This window comes from Canis lupus, chromosome 8, assembly GCF_003254725.2.
Source record: "Canis lupus dingo isolate Sandy chromosome 8, ASM325472v2, whole genome shotgun sequence".
Classification (NCBI taxonomy): domain Eukaryota; kingdom Metazoa; phylum Chordata; class Mammalia; order Carnivora; family Canidae; genus Canis; species Canis lupus.
In genome coordinates, this window is record NC_064250.1 from 14,357,685 (window position 1) to 14,373,699 (window position 16,015).

At 34.2% G+C, this 16,015-nt stretch overlaps 1 protein-coding gene across 11 annotated transcripts in view; it reads right to left on the reverse strand.

The window, feature by feature from the left end:
• The window catches only part of RALGAPA1 (Ral GTPase activating protein catalytic subunit alpha 1), a 242,471-nt gene that overhangs the window by 106,621 nt on the left and 119,835 nt on the right, over nt 1-16,015 (reverse strand). For all 11 annotated transcript variants that reach the window (XR_007412270.1, XM_025443673.3, XM_049113052.1 and 8 more), the window contains 7 exons: nt 15,754-15,947; nt 15,408-15,506; nt 14,752-14,907; nt 12,817-12,945; nt 8,041-8,166; nt 4,922-4,980; nt 1,260-1,368 (listed from right to left, as the gene is read on the reverse strand). Coding sequence is in view for 10 of the 11 variants with exons in the window: in XM_025443673.3 (XP_025299458.1) it covers nt 1,260-1,368; nt 4,922-4,980; nt 8,041-8,166; nt 12,817-12,945; nt 14,752-14,907; nt 15,408-15,506; nt 15,754-15,947 (872 nt within the window). In the remaining variant the exon portion in view is untranslated. The remainder of the gene's footprint in view (nt 1-1,259; nt 1,369-4,921; nt 4,981-8,040; nt 8,167-12,816; nt 12,946-14,751; nt 14,908-15,407; nt 15,507-15,753; nt 15,948-16,015) is intronic.

The window sequence follows — 16,015 nt, forward strand, 5'->3', positions numbered from 1 at the left end:
TAAATTTTATACATTTTTGTCATTGTATATTTATTAAAATATTAAAATAATAATACACAGCTGCAAAATAAAAATTGACAACACATTCCAAAAACACAATTAAGTTTTTGCGCCACCCAGGGATCCCAATTAAGTTTATTTTTAATTTTGAATGTTTGCCTCAATTAACGTTTATTACATTTTCTCTTACCTGGATTTCTGCAACAGCCTGCAAACTGCTCATTTCCTTATCAATCGTTTCCCCATTCCAATCTGCTACAAACAACACTTTCAAATTAATCTTCTAAAGAACTGCTCTGATGCTGACGTTGTCTATGCTTAAAGCTCTTGGATGACTCCCCAGTGGCATAAACTCAAACTTGTTATGGCATAAACTCAAACTTGTTACGCTTAGCTCTCTATGACCAAATCTCCCCAACTCTTCAAGCCCTGACCAAATGTCTCCACTTTCCAAGTCTTCTCCATTACCTACATCAAAGTAATCGCGGCTACCTCTGACCTCAATCAACATTTTATATGCATCACTCATTTGGTTCTCTTAGCTTTGTTTTATTATTACTCTTATTTAATTTAATCCTTTTTAGCCATCATATTATTAATCTCTTGAGTCTAGGATTTACAATTATTTTTCATTCTGGTATACCTCAATGTGACTAGCAAAGCACCTCAAACATTGTACATATTCAGAAATACTTGTCAAGTAAGGAATATTTGTACCTTTTGTGTTTAGAATTCTATATAGATACTTTAAAACAAGTTTTAAAACAAAACTAATATGCATACTTTCACAAGCAAAAAATTTACTCATTCAGACTGTCCAAAAAATCAGGTTATTATTTTTTAACAAATTTTACTCTGGTAACAAGGACAGCGCTTAACTTGAAATAATAAAGCCAAAATACTGAATAGCTCAAGAATTCAGGAAGTATTAAGGAATGAAAAGTAGGTTACAAAAATACTGATTAGGAAAAAAACAACCCTATATATGTTGTTAAATGACACCAAAAGTTGAGATAAAATAGGTTGATAACCTTATATCTTAGTGATACTAAGATATCCTAAATTCAAGAGTAGAACAACTCTGAAGGAAAAAGTCAGCATCAAAGAAATAATGTAATGACAAATTAATAAAACCATTTATTAAATGTTTTAATCTGTAAGGACACAAGATATAATTAACATTTGGAGAAAAATAGTCCTGCATTCTTTATTAATATATTCCACTAATAATATTTTCCACTAAATACATTTTTTTTTACCTTTAAGGAGACACAAATTACATTCAGAGCTTCCTTGATTTGAGGATGATGAGACTCATGGACCAGTTCTTCACAAATCCAAATACCTAAACTGCACAGTGCTACACATCTGCAAAAAAGGCAACCAACAATGATATAAACAGAAATAGATGAGCCTTTAAACAAAATGAAACCACCACCACAACCAAAATACCGACAACCAATCTAGAATGAACAAGCACTGTTTAAGTGAATCAATTTCTTATTCTGCACATTATTTCTTCTTAAGCAAGTGAAAGAAGGAGGAAAGCACATGACCACAAACTCAAAGATTAATTTTCAGTTATAATTTATTACTAAGGTGGGGATAACACACAGGACCGTTGTAACAAACCCATATTAACAAACTGATATTGCCATAAAGCTTCCCAAACAAAAATTGTAACTTTCAAAAAAGGAAAGAGAATGATTTTGATAGCACAAAATGAACTTTAGCAAAAACATGAAGCTGATGGGATGTCGTATCATTTTCTTCCTTCCTCCCTCCCTCCCTCCATCTTTCTTCCTTTGAGATAAGGTGGGGGGCAGGGAGGGAAGCAGAGAAAATTTTAAGCAGGCTCCGTGCACAGCACATAGCCTGACTCCATCATGACCTGACCAAAATCAATAGCTGGACACTTAAGTGACTGAGTCACCCAGGTGCCCCTAAATATTATTTTCATAACTCTTAAATTTAACAAAGCTGATTACAAATTCTTTGTAAAACAAATTGGCAATACAAATAAAATTCATATACTTTATAAACGATTTCCAACAGAAATAGAACCGGTAGAATTTCTTCTATTCCCTAATGTCTTATGAAACTTCATTTCCTTGTTTCAACCGAGTTTTTGCTTGAAAGGTATTATTTGATGATCAGAATCATTAAAAATTTCATCAGTGTGTTCAAGTATTAGCTTTTAATGAAGCACATACTGGTTTCCCTCAACTCCTAAACAAGTCAACTCCTTGTAGTATCCTGGTATACTTTGGCATGTCCTGATACCAACATTGTTTTTGTTTTTTGTTTTGTTTTGTTTTACCGACATTCTTAAATTCTGTAGAATGTTAAATTCCAGAATAATTGAATGCAGAAGTATCTTTCATCCTGAACATAGTGGACCAGAAATTTGTAAGTCTCATCTTTCAGTTTATCACAGTGTTCATGCTAATAAATTATTTACTAGCAAAACTACCGGTCTTCTAGGCTAATTCTACTACTTTATTTCTTCCCTATTGTTACCTACCCATTAATATTACATATCTAAATAACCAGGTTTCAGGTTTGGCAGTGGAAAGACCTATAATCCTAAAGTAATTATGAACTCTGAAGTGAAGCAAAGCTCTCCATGGGCGTAACTAACCAGCACAGACTGGGAGTAGAATGCTTATTAACACGTTTTTATAATAGAGGGGTAAGATCAATTTGTGTGTGTTTCCTACATTCCTCAAGATAGCAAAATAATCTAGATCATTTCTAGAATGGCTCAACTCTCTTCTCCTGGTCTAATTTTGGGGGATAAGCTTCTAAGACCTTACATTCCTGAAAGGAAAACAAGTTTAGAAAATGCTTCTGTTCAACTTTGGGATTTTCTTACATTTTCAAGCAAGCTATTGTGTTAATGATTTCCAAGTCTACTTACAGGCAGCTATATGTTTTAGGCTTCAGTGTTCTTTCATTTCAGAGGCAACATAGTGTTTAAAAAAAAAAAAAAAAGGCAGAAGATCTAGATTCTGAAGCTCTAGGTTCAAATCTGGTTCTGCCACTTATTATTTATGCATCTAATAAGGCTCTGAAGACAAACTGCCAGGGTTTTAATCATGGCTCTGCTATTTCTGGATGATAGGGCAGATTATTTAAATTCTCTGGGCTCCCATCTATAAAAAGGAAGACAAAAATTATACCTATATTCTGGAGCTGCTGCAAAGATTAAATGAGGTAATAAAGTGTTCAGAACAATGCCTGGTACATAACAAATGTTAGTTTTCTAAGCCATCAGTTTTTTTGCTAGCAAAGCTGGAAGAATAAAAATGATTCCAATAATTTCTGAATTGTTATGAGGATTAAAGGGAACAATGATAGGAAAACCCTTGTGAACTTAAAAGATTATCATTATTAATCATTAACACAGAAAATGTTAAAGAAATAATATTGAAAATCATCAAATTTGGAGTTAAGGCTACCAGAAATATAAATATGGGAATAATGGAAAAGACAATGTTTTCTGGAATAGCTGCCTAGTATTAAAACTAATGTAAAAGAAGGATTTACTCAGAGATTTGTTTTTAGTTAACTTGGCTACTGAGAAAAATATGCCAAGTGAATTAAAAGGCTGGAGCTATTTCATTTAAGCAAACTGCTCATTTTACATTAATTCTAGTTGCTGTTAAAAGGTTTAAATTACAATTAGAATCCAAATAGTCAAAGCCATAATCTGTATTTTTATGAAACTTGAATAAAAAAATGTGCAGGTGTTAGGAAAAAAGGAAGCTTTCCAGACATGTAGGTCAAAAAAGTAGTAACATAGACTACCGTTGAGGCTGACATATTAGAATTAGCTTCAAGAAATATAAAATATAAATTAATGATATTTTCGGGAAAAAAAGGAACATGGTGTGCTACTGGCAACCTGTTGATTTAAATCTCAGCCTTTCTGGAAAATTTTAAATAGAAAATGACAGTTTTCACTTCTTAACAAGGCATTTAGAAGGGAAAACATTCTAAAATCTTATTATTTATATTGTACTTTTAAAAAATATCCTGATAAAATATTTATAAATCCTCCTACAAGTATTTTTTTCTACAAAAGAAATCTTTTCTTTTAATTCAATTGAACAAAAATTCATTGACTACATGTCAAGGTATTGCAAAACAGATAGTGACAAATATAACCTGAAAGGAAAGTAAAATATACTTAAAATTAAAAGAAATCATTTTATTAGTTTTAAAATTTTTATTTGTTTAAAGAGAGAAAGAGACTGCATGTGAGTGAGCAGTGGGGGGGCAAGGGCAGAGGGAGATAAAGAGAAAGAATCTTAAGCAGGCTCCATGCCCAGCACAGGGCTGATGTGGGGCTTGATCCCATGACCTTGAGATCATGACCTGAGCTGAACTCAAGAGTCAGACTGAGCCACCCAGGCACCTCCCCCCAAAATTATTTTAAATATAGAAAATAAAAATACTTAAAAAGGTATTTTTATATTTTTAAATAGGATTTTATTTTTTTAATGAAGGAAGGTTTATAAAATCATGAAAAAATATTTAATGATCTTAATAATTTAAATTTATAATTCAGAACAGCTTTTGTACATCTGAAACGATGGGGACTGCCAAATAATTCAATCAACTTCTACAATAAGATTCCAAAAAGATAATAGTCATGTCATGTCAAATCTTAAAACATCTGAACTACCCAGGTGCCTGTGTAGCTCAGTTGGTTAAGCGTCTGCCTTTGGCTCAGGTCATGATCCCAGGGTCCTGGGATTGAGCCCTGCCATCAGCTTCCTGCTCAGCAGGGAGCCTGCTTCTCCCTCTCCCTCTATCCCTCCACCTTGTGTGCATGTGCACACAAGCACTCTCACTCACTCACTCTCAAATAAAATCTTAAAAAAAAAAAAAAAAAAAAAAAGAACATCTGACCTACCGTGCAGGACCAGAAGGCTCATCTCTTGCTGAGCTTAATACAGTTTTGATTATAAGTTCCTAAAATAAAGGGGAAAAACCAGTAATGATTAAGATTTCATTCATTCATTCATTCAACAAATATTTATAAATAGCCACTATGGGCCCATGTGCTGCCCCAGGTGCTAGGGATACAATGGGGAAATTAAAGAATCTTTGTTCTCAACTTGCAGACTTTATTAATAGAGTCTAATATTACTCATAAAATTAGCTAAATAAATAATAACATGGTATGAATATTTGTATTCCACTCAAATTCTTATACTAAAGTTGAACCCACAGATATAATGGATGGTAGTAGCTGGTGCTTAGGTCATGAGGATGGAGACATTATGAATGAGATTAATGCTCTTATAAAAGAGACTACCATAGAACTCCTTAGCTCCCTCCACTCTGTGAAGACACAGTGAGAAGATGCCAGCTATGCATCAGTGAGAGGGTCCTCACCAGAATTCAACTCTATTGGAGCCTTGATCTTGGACTTATCAGCCTCCAGAACTGTGAGAAATAAATTTCTGTCATTTATAAGCTACCTAGTTGGTAGTATTTTCTTTTGGTAGTACTTTATAAAAGCACAAATAGACAAAAATAAATAATTTCTGAAATTTATAACCAAATATATATATATTAAAAAAAAGAATTTTTCCTGATTAAAAGATTAATAAAAAGCTCACTATAAGATAATTATTATTTTTTTTACTATAAGATAATTAAAACAGATTTAATTGCTCAAAAGTATGAGCATCTTTTCAAAACTCAGAAATATTCATTTAAAAGCAAACCTTTTTTGAATAATTTTAATTTGTAAAAAATTATAATGTGTAAGTTTGAGGATAAGTGCTAAATAATAGTTAAAATTATGTAAATGAATAAAATATTCAAAAGGGAGAATAAACAGTAATTATCTAAAGAGAGGATCTTAAAGTTTGTGTTTATTAGGCAGATAAAGAACACTAGTGTATTTGGGAGTCCTAGAATATGTTGAGAAGCAAGAAGTAAATCAAGCTAGATCTGTGTAATGTAAGTCAAAGTTGAAAAGATTTAGGATGGTCTGTAATACCAACATGAGACAGATACTATAGTGGCTAATTAAGGAGAGGAAAACAAGAATGCCACTAGGCTTGATAATTAAGAATCTATTTGTTCCTTTCTTTAAAAATCATTCATTCACTCATTCATTCATTTATCCAAAAAGCACTTATCAGCTACATAGATTGTAAGGTCCTTAGAAGAAGTAACCTTCTACACATCTTTGTAAACCTAGTATCTAGCCCAGTGGCTGACAATTAATCAGGTATTGTTTAAGCCCAAGAGCTTTCTATGTAGGAGATCCTGTCTTAAACGCTGGAAAGAAATAGATTAAGATACAGTACCTATCCTCAAGAAGTTTACATTCCAGGGAAGGAGGCAAACTTGTAAACAATTACAAAATAAGATGACGTATACAAGGTTCTACGTGAATAAATAAAACTTCAGAAAGTCATAGATACTTCACAAAGGGGTCTTAGGTAAACAGGATTTTGACAAATGATCAAGGTCAAAGACTAAAATTTTTTGTGTTTGGTAACTAAGAGAGACAAAAAGAGGAAAACACCTCTATATAATGGATGTTTCAGGCAGAAAGAAATGCATTTTCAAAAGCCCAAAATCGAAAAACAGCATGGTACGGTCCATGTGGCTATGTGGCTGCAGTTTAGAGTACACAGGGAACTGGTTTCAGTGAAAATGTAAAAATTAAATATGACCACTATGACATGTAATTTCCCCTTAAATCTTCAGTTACCTGACAGAGAATCATCATTTTCTTAGGCTTTTTGCTTTCTTGATTATTAGAATTACCTTTTATTTTGGAGATACCCCTTTACGAAAGTTTTTGATTTTTTAAATCATTTCAGCCATTACTACCTATACAATGGCCAGAAGATAATAAGGCTACTCTGAAATGCAGATCATAAGTAATAAACCGGGCTAATCCCTAATAAATTCAAAACTGCCTAAGCAAATTAAAACTATTACCTATCCCTGACCTTCAGGATCTTCTGAAAATAGAAGAACCCAAAGATATTACATCTGTGAAGACCAAAACTCAATTTGTATAGTTTTTATTAACTCTCATTGCAAGTTTGCATTGACCTATACAATTTTATGTGTCAGTGAAATTCACTTGTTTAACAAATGTTTCTAGAGTACCAGATGCCAAGCAGCATGTTAAGCTCTGAGGATATAGCAGTAAATAAGACCTTGTGGTGTTTATTTGTCTGAAGTATAAATCCATACACTAAACAAGTAATTACAAATGTAAAGAGAAATATAGCTGGTATGAAAGGTACATGCAGAAATCCAGAAAACTGGATTGAAAAAATTTCTTTCAGAGAAGGCAAAAGTCTAAAAAAAATTATCAGCATGACTTTTGAGGTGTTATAATGATTCAGGTACACAGGATCCCCACCGCAATTTCACAGTTTCCTACAGCAAAATGGAATATTCCATTACATTGGTTGATATATCACATTGGGAAATTAGGAAAGAGAGACAAATTTTTTGTAGGTTCAGTTTCATCTCAGTCTTAGAAGCCTTAGAAGTAGCATAGTATCTGCCTCATAAGATGTTTCATTTTTTTTTTTTTTTTTTTTTTTTTTAATGATAGTCACACAGAGAGAGAGAGAGGCAGAGACATAGGCAGAGGGAGAAGCAGGCTCCACGCACCGGGAGCCCGACGTGGGATTCGATCCTGGGTCTCCAGGATCGCGCCCTGGGCCAAAGGCAGGCGCCAAACCGCTGCGCCACCCAGGGATCCCTCATAAGATGTTTCAATAAATGTTCTGTGAGTGAATGAAAAAATCCTAAGATACTGACACATGAATGAATTCAATAATGAGAAAATGTTTCCAAAGAAGTTATAAACACAAAAAAGACTATGCTCCTACTGGACATTTTAGTCTTATGTCTGAGGTGTACAACTGGTTAACGTTCTTTCACAATTATGTGAATTTCTAAAGGAAAAGAATACAAGTTTTATCGAACATATACGGTTATTAAAAAGGCCATTTAAACACTAAAAATTAGCATCTGATTTCTTACCTTAACGTCTGTAAACTGAGACACAGCAATATCAGGAATGTTGGGATGGAGAGCAGGCAGTTCACAATATAAGTTAGGAAAGCAAACCAAAGATCCCAGAAGAACTTGGGCTTCCACTCTTGGTGCCTATGTATCAGATTTTTTAAGTCTTTAAAATGTATTTGATTATGTCATTTAAACTGCCAGAAAAGTTACTTTATTACCTAACCATATTACAAAGAGAAGTGAGAACAAAAGACAAAATTAAAAAGGAAAGAGGAAACCTAAAGATTCAGGTTTTCACTTCTACTTTCCACATAAACTACTGCTATTCTCAATAAGTATAATGAACAAAGAGCAGAGCTCTCCTTAAAAGCAGCAAATAAGCAGAAATTAGCCACAATGGGATTGTAAATAGGAATATAGCTTAGCTAACAGCATTAAATTACCCTAATTTTGAGAATAAATACAAATACTTTTATTATTTTTTAATACTTTATTTTAAAGACAACTCACACACCACAACATATTGTACTTATGACTAGATGACTCTATGTCACTAGATTGTATTTGTTACTATCTAAGGATAAAAAAGTAATTAAGGATAAAAACATTAACTGTAAGAAATAGGCACTAGTCTAGATGATGTTTATGGTATTTTGCACATGAGAAAAGCATTGCCTCTACTACTTACTAAAAACAGACTTTATGCTTGGCCTACAGATGAAGGTAACTTTTCATCTTTCTTTCTCAGCTGTATTAAGCCATTTCTGAAGTATCAGCACTGAGTATTTTCCTTCTTCTACCTTCTTGCATGTCCAAACACCAACACCTCCCTACTAATACACTATTTACCAAAATACCTATAATATTCATTTTTATATTTAATGATCTCTAACAAAAATGCTAAAACAAATCTGCTAGAAATATAATACTCCTATTCACATAAAACAAGAATTTGTCTCCAAAAAATTTTCCTTACATTTCTAAATGTGGAGTAGTACTTTATTATGATTATCAACAAAACCACTCATTTCCATATTTAAAAAGTAATCTAGATCTGCAGATAAAAGACAACACTATAAAGGGAGAAGGTAAGCTTGTAGACACTATCCCACTTTAAAATAAGCGACAGGGGTGCCTGACTGGCTAAGTCCGTAGAGCATGTGACTCTTGATCTCAGAGTTGTAAATTCAAGCTCCACAATGGGTACTGAGATTATTTAGAAGAATAAAATCTTTAAATAAAGAAAGTAAGTAAAACTAGCTATAAAAATGAAACTGATGAAAAAAAAAAAAAAAACCACCCAGTATTTAATGAAAGAGATTAGCTAAGGGTTTTTCTTTAAAGTTGGAAAAGGTAACTAAGAACTATGTGGATATAATGGGAGCATAACTGTAAAGTGATTATAATAAGGAAAGGCAAATCTAATAAATTATTTTGTGATCTGTCTGGCAGGGGGAGAAAGGAGGCTACTGGTTAACAAAAGGAAGATGGATGTGTGTGGGATCTAAAATGGAATCCAAAGAGGAAGATTTGAATTGTGTATCTCCAACATAATCCAGAGAAAAGATTAACTTTAACCTTATAGGAGAGAGATGAGGTGTCATGTTTGATTTCTGGAATAATTTGTTTTTCCATGCGGTCTTTCTCAACAAGTGTTCCTCATATAAACCACGGAAATGATTATTCTTAAAATTATTGCAAGGATGTTACAGAACTAGTATCCTTCTAGATGCATAGGAGGTATATTTAGTCACAAAAAATGGATGCCCGGGGGATCCCTGGGTGGCTCAGCGGTTTGGCGCCTGCCTTTGGCCCAGGGCGTGGTCCTGGAGTCCCGGGATTGAGTCCCACATCGGGTTCCTGGCATGGAGCCTGCTTCTCTCTCTGCTTCTCTCTATCTCTCTATGTCTATCATGAATAAATATATAAAATCTTTAAAAAAAAATGGATGCCCAAGGACATCAGGGCTTAATAATTCTCCTGCAGAATCTTGAAAAAGTGCAGGAAATGTGCTGATCAGTCACCTAGAATAACTGGCCTACAGAATAGTAATTATTTTCACAGTAAGTTGATGAAAAATTACAGTAATTCATGTATCAGTCTCCTCTGAGTTCTATCAATTTATGATAGTACCCAAAAGACTGATAGTCTGTGTACACTAATACAAAAATAGCCTTGTAACTTACCATCTTTATTTGCCTTCCATTTAATTTACTCCTAGATTAATACACTTATTTTAATATTGTCAAAGCACAGATTCAAACATCTCTTTACTTTAAAAAATTTAACTGTTTCTCTAATATAGCATTATCACCTGATCCCTCCCATTCAAGACCTTCCAAAGGTAGTCTAAGGCAGTGATTCTCAATCTTCAATGTCCATACCAATTATCTGGAATATAGTTGAAACATGCATTCTGTTTCAGTAGGTATGGAATGAGGTCTGAGACTCTGAATTTCTTTTTTTTTTTTTTTAAAGATTTTATTTTTTTATTTATTCATGAGAGACACACAGAGAGAGAGAGGCAGAGACACAGGCAGAGAGAGAAGCGGGCTCCATGCAGGGAGCCTATTGATTCCGGGTCTCCAGAATCATGCCCTGGGCCGAAGGCGGCACTAAACCGCTGAGCCACCCGGGCTGCCCCGAGACTCTGAATTTCTAACAAGCACCTAGAACATGCCAAATGTTTCTGGTGTGCAGATCACACTTTTCGTAGCTAGGACCTAAACTACCCTTCTGTTCTTTCTATCCACTACTCTCTAGATAGATTAACCTACTTCAAAAAAAGATGGGGTATTTGTCATTCCTAAAACACAGCTTACTCATGCCTGTTTTCCTCTTAGCATACCTTCCCTCATCAACATTTTCACTTCTAAAATTACTAATAATTTTTCAAGGGCCTATTCAAATATCTTTTCCATGAAATATTCCTGATATCCCTACACAAGGTCTTTTGTCTGAATTATCAACTGAATTTATTAAACTCTTATATTGCACATACACAAGGTGTCCAAATAATATTCAAACCATGTTACAAATGTTAATTTAATCCTTATAAAATTACCCTATGAGGACAATTTATAGATGAAGAAACTGAGAAACACAGAAATTTAGTAATTTGCATAAAGTCTCACGTCTACTAAGTGGCAGAGGTGGGATTTGAACCCGGTTAGCCCAGCTCTAGACTCCATGATTTTTTAAGATTTTATTTATTTATTTTGAGAGAGAGAGAGAGAGCACGTGCACGTGTGCACAAGCAGGAGGAGGAACAGAGGGAGAGGAACAGGGGATGGGGTCTGACCTGGGGCTCAATCCCAGGACTCTGAGATCATGACCTGAGCTGAAGTCACATGCTTAACCCACTGAGCGACCCAGGTGCCCCTAGATTCCATGCTTTTTAACCACTATATTAAGTGCCTCCTATTGATACTTATTTATGCCCTACATTCTATGGTTGTTAGCAATTAAAAAACACCTATATGAGCATGGTGCTGCCCTAGGTCCTGGAGGTACCAAGATGAGTAAGACATGATCACTGTTCTTATGAAACTGGAGAAACAGAGTTAATAACTAGCTATAAATACAAGTTCTTCCCTTATCTGATCATTTCTTCTAGGTGACTGCATCTAGTTTCATGGCCTTCAATAACATGTAATGTATAAGCTAATGTCTCCCAGCTTTCCACTTCAGTCCTGACATCTCCTTTGAGCTCCCAATACAATGGCTCTCCTGATATCTTCTCACGGATCTCTAATAAGCAGCTTACTATGCTCTGAATAGAACTCTTTCTCATTCACTGTTGGTCTTTTGCACAGCTTATGAGTGAAATAATGTATTTTAAACTGCTTTCTAAGTTATAAAGTAATGGTCAAGTATGGCTGATTTTTCTCTCCCAAATACTCTTAGTTTATTCTAGTAGACTTCCAATTGATTGCTATTTCTCATTTATATTTGCCTGAGTGATCTTTCTCAAATAGAAATTTGATGTCACTCCTTATATAAAATCCCTCAATGCTTACTCATTCTCTCCTTGGAATGAAATCTAACCTTTTTAGTACTATAAACCAGCTACTGTCTTCCTATTCAGTTTACCTCTGCTACTTAAATGTGTGCATCTTCCAACTATAATGAGTTACTTGGCATTGTCTCATAGCCCCATAAATGTTAAGAAAAATCCTCACATGCTGTTTTAGAGTTTACTTCTAGAGCATATTTCTGGATTATCTCACCACTGGGCCTTCTCTTTTGCTATGGCCCATTGACCTTTCTTTAGTTTCTTCCCTCCCTCTACTTGTTTCCTTAGATATCTTCAATTTTAAATTTTGTTTTGTAATCAGACTTAATCAATTTTTATAGTTCATATGTCAATTTATCAACTAATTGTAGTACTTTCTTATACTTCAAAACTTAATTTTTAAAAAAGCTATTTCTTTTTTTTTAAAAGATTTATTTATTTATTCATGAGAAACACACACACACACACACACACACACACACACACACACACACACAGAGGCAGAGACACAGGTAGAGGGGGAGAAGCAGGCTCCATGCAAGGAGCCCGACGTGGGACTCGATCCCCAATCTCCAGGATCACACCCTGGGCTGCAGGCGGCGCTAAACCGCTGCGCCACCGGGGCTGCCCTAAAAAAAGCTATTTCAATTAAACTGTAAATTTTCCTGAACATTGGCTTGTTAAATTTATTAACAAGGGCTCCTCCTTTGTTACTTTGTTGAGTCCTGTTTAACTATAGTCTGTTATATTATGAAGAGCAGGAAATAAAAACTTACATTGAGAAAAGCTGAAGAAGCCACTCTACCAGCTGCTACAATAAAATCCATAATAAGCATTGTGGCACCAGGCAAACCAAGTGAAAAAAACTGAGGTGAGCAGTGCTTGATGATTGTATTGACAATATCCTTAGATGTAGGAAAAGAAGAGAAAGAGTATCATAAATTAATCTTGAGCATTAGCTAATCAATATCCTTACAAATAGGTAACATGGAACAGTATAACAGGCAATAACTGCCTAATTGGCAAGACCAATTTTAATTCTTCTAAATATCCATGTTTAGTATCATACTCTGTCAAAGGAAGGTAAACTTAAAACACATGTTTAACTGACGTCAATAAAGCATTTTTTTTTCCACATTAGAGAGCAAGTTGGAAGGCTCTCTGCTTCAGAGGGTTGAAAATATAAGTTCCATGTGTCATAAAACTGAACTGCAGTGTGGTTCCTTCTCTCATTTACTTGCTTCCATGTGAGATCGCTGATTTCTAAAGCTATATGACCAACCATGTGGCTGGAGAGATTCCCTTTACTGGATAAACTGAAGTCCTTTGATGACAAATATCTAGCCTCAGAAATATAAACCTAGGCATTTTTGAGGGAGTATTCTTAATTTGGTTATTCATTCACTTTGCCTCTGGAATTCAACATGAGGATGCAGTGTTTTGCTGTTTTACTCAATCTGATTTATCTTAAATGAAAGGTCTCTTTGTCCAGTAATTAAGGGTATCATTTTTTAAAAATTTTTATTTATTTATGATAGTCACACAGAGAGAGAGAGAGGCAGAGACATAGGCAGAGGGAGAAGCAGGCTCCATGCACCGGGAGCCTGACGTGGGATTTGATCCCGGGTCTCCAGGATCGCGCCCTGGGCCAAAGGCAGGCGCTAAACCGCTGCGCCATCCAGGGATCCCGGGTATCATTTTGTTTGAGAAATGTTTATAACGTAGGACATTGTTTTTTTTTTTTTTTTTTTTAATTTTTTAATTTATTTATGATAGTCACAGAGAGAGAGAGAGAGAGAGAGAGAGAGAGAGAGAGAGGGGCAGAGACACAGGCAGAGGGAGAAGCAGGCCCCATGCACCAGGAGCCCGATGTGGGATTCGATCCCGGGTCTCCAGGATCGCGCCCTGGGCCAAAGGCAGGCGCCAAACCGCTGCGCCACCCAGGGATCCCAACGTAGGACATTGTAAAGTAACTATTTCAAATTAAATGCAAGAAGTATTTTCATTTTTCAGGAAGAGAGTATAATTACCTCTTTAAACATTAGTTTAATGTTCTTTAAATGAACTGCAAGTGAAATTTAACATTATGATTAAAATGTTTTATTACATTTGACTTACATATGACTTACAATCTCACATGGATATTTTTTTTAGTTTTTTGGCCAGGATCAAGAACCCCTAAAGTAGTGTTCTAGAGTCATATTTATGACTGTTGAATATAATGACTGTATTGATACAAATGCAAAGTCAATAGAATTGTCACTATGCTAATACAAACTATGGAAATAAGAGAATATGATGTGCTCTTAGTTTGGAAAAAATCTGACTGTTGCACGACTAGAGGAGCAAATCCATATGCCTCAAGTGTCAATACTTAACAATTACAAAACATGCAAGGAATAAGTATATTACTACATTAAAGGAATGCAGTCAGTCTAAGCAAAAGATGGTTTAATATCTTCAGAAAGCTAACTAGTTGTTATAACATTAGAGAAAACATACATTTAATAAACAAGTTGACCCCCTAACTATAATAGCTTTTCAACCAGGGTTCCAGAACAAATGAAGTTATATAAAATGGAAGAAACTTGTAAATAAATGACTACATAAAAGATTATTTTAATTTTAGACCTTAAAAGTTAAGAGTTAAAAAATCAGGAATCAAAGATAAACTTATAAAGCAATTGGTTAGAGAGTATATATTTATTTACCTGATCAATATGAAGTAATCCACAATGCATTATATTGTAGAAATGTGTTAGAAAATCTCTATTTGGAGAAACATCTTGTCTTCTTTTCATTGTATTACAAATAAGTTTGTAAGCATGTAATTTACCTTGTTTATATTTATCAGTCAACATGGTTGCCTACAATTTAAAAGTGTTCATTTTAATACTCAAAAACAAATACTGTAAAATTGAATACAGCAAGTAATATTTTTGTTTTCATTTATTTCTATGTTGGCCCAACTTCTTAATGAATCAATTATTAGGATTCCTGAAACTACTGTTAACATTAAAACAAAACAACATGAGTATGGATAACCACATATTGTTTTGTTTAGGAAAACACACCAAACATATTCAATAATACTTAAAAGAAATCTTAAATTTGAGATTAACACTTCACTTAAATATAAAACACAATTTTCTACATTCACTTTTGTTTTATTAAATAAGTAAAAATGATGCATCTGTACAATTTTGGTACACCCATTCTCTTTATATGACCCTCAATGACTAGTTAAAAACTAAAGTGTTCTAGAAGACTATACAAAAGCTAAAGAATCTATCAAATGTTTAACACCAATTACATATGTATTTACTAAATGAACCTTTTAAATTCATGTTTTATATATTAAGCTTACCTTGAAAAGCCAAGGTGTAAGAATTCTCAGTGGAGGAATCAAAACTGGAGGTGAAGGGGAGGTCAGGTTATCAGTTGAAATGCCGAGGTTATCTCTAATCTGTAATTTTCAAATAAAATGCAACAAACCTATAAAGTGTTCTTCCAATTTGTTTTACCTTTAACTTGAGTTCAAGTCCAATTCCTATCACTAATTATATATTTAAACATGGTTAAGTGACTTCACTTTGCTAGGTACCAGTTTATAGTAAGGAGGGTGATGGGTGGCAATGAGATCTAAGGCTTCTACTTCTTAACACTTTTCTTTCTCCTCATATGTATGTATGGTTTTTTGTTTGTTTTTTTACCTTAGCTAGATTTTGCCAAAGTTCACAGAGGTAATCAAAAACTTGAGCATGTATTTCAGGATCCATAATAGCGTTGACATCTCCCAAAATACCTAGCATTCTTCGCCACATTACAGTAGCAACATCAGCATGCCATCCTGTGAGTGTACCCCCTGCCATCACACTACAACATTCAGATGGAAATTCACTGATTTCTATAGAAAAAAAATACATGAGTGTCAGTAATTCTTCTAAAGAAAAGATCACAAAAACACAAAGGAGT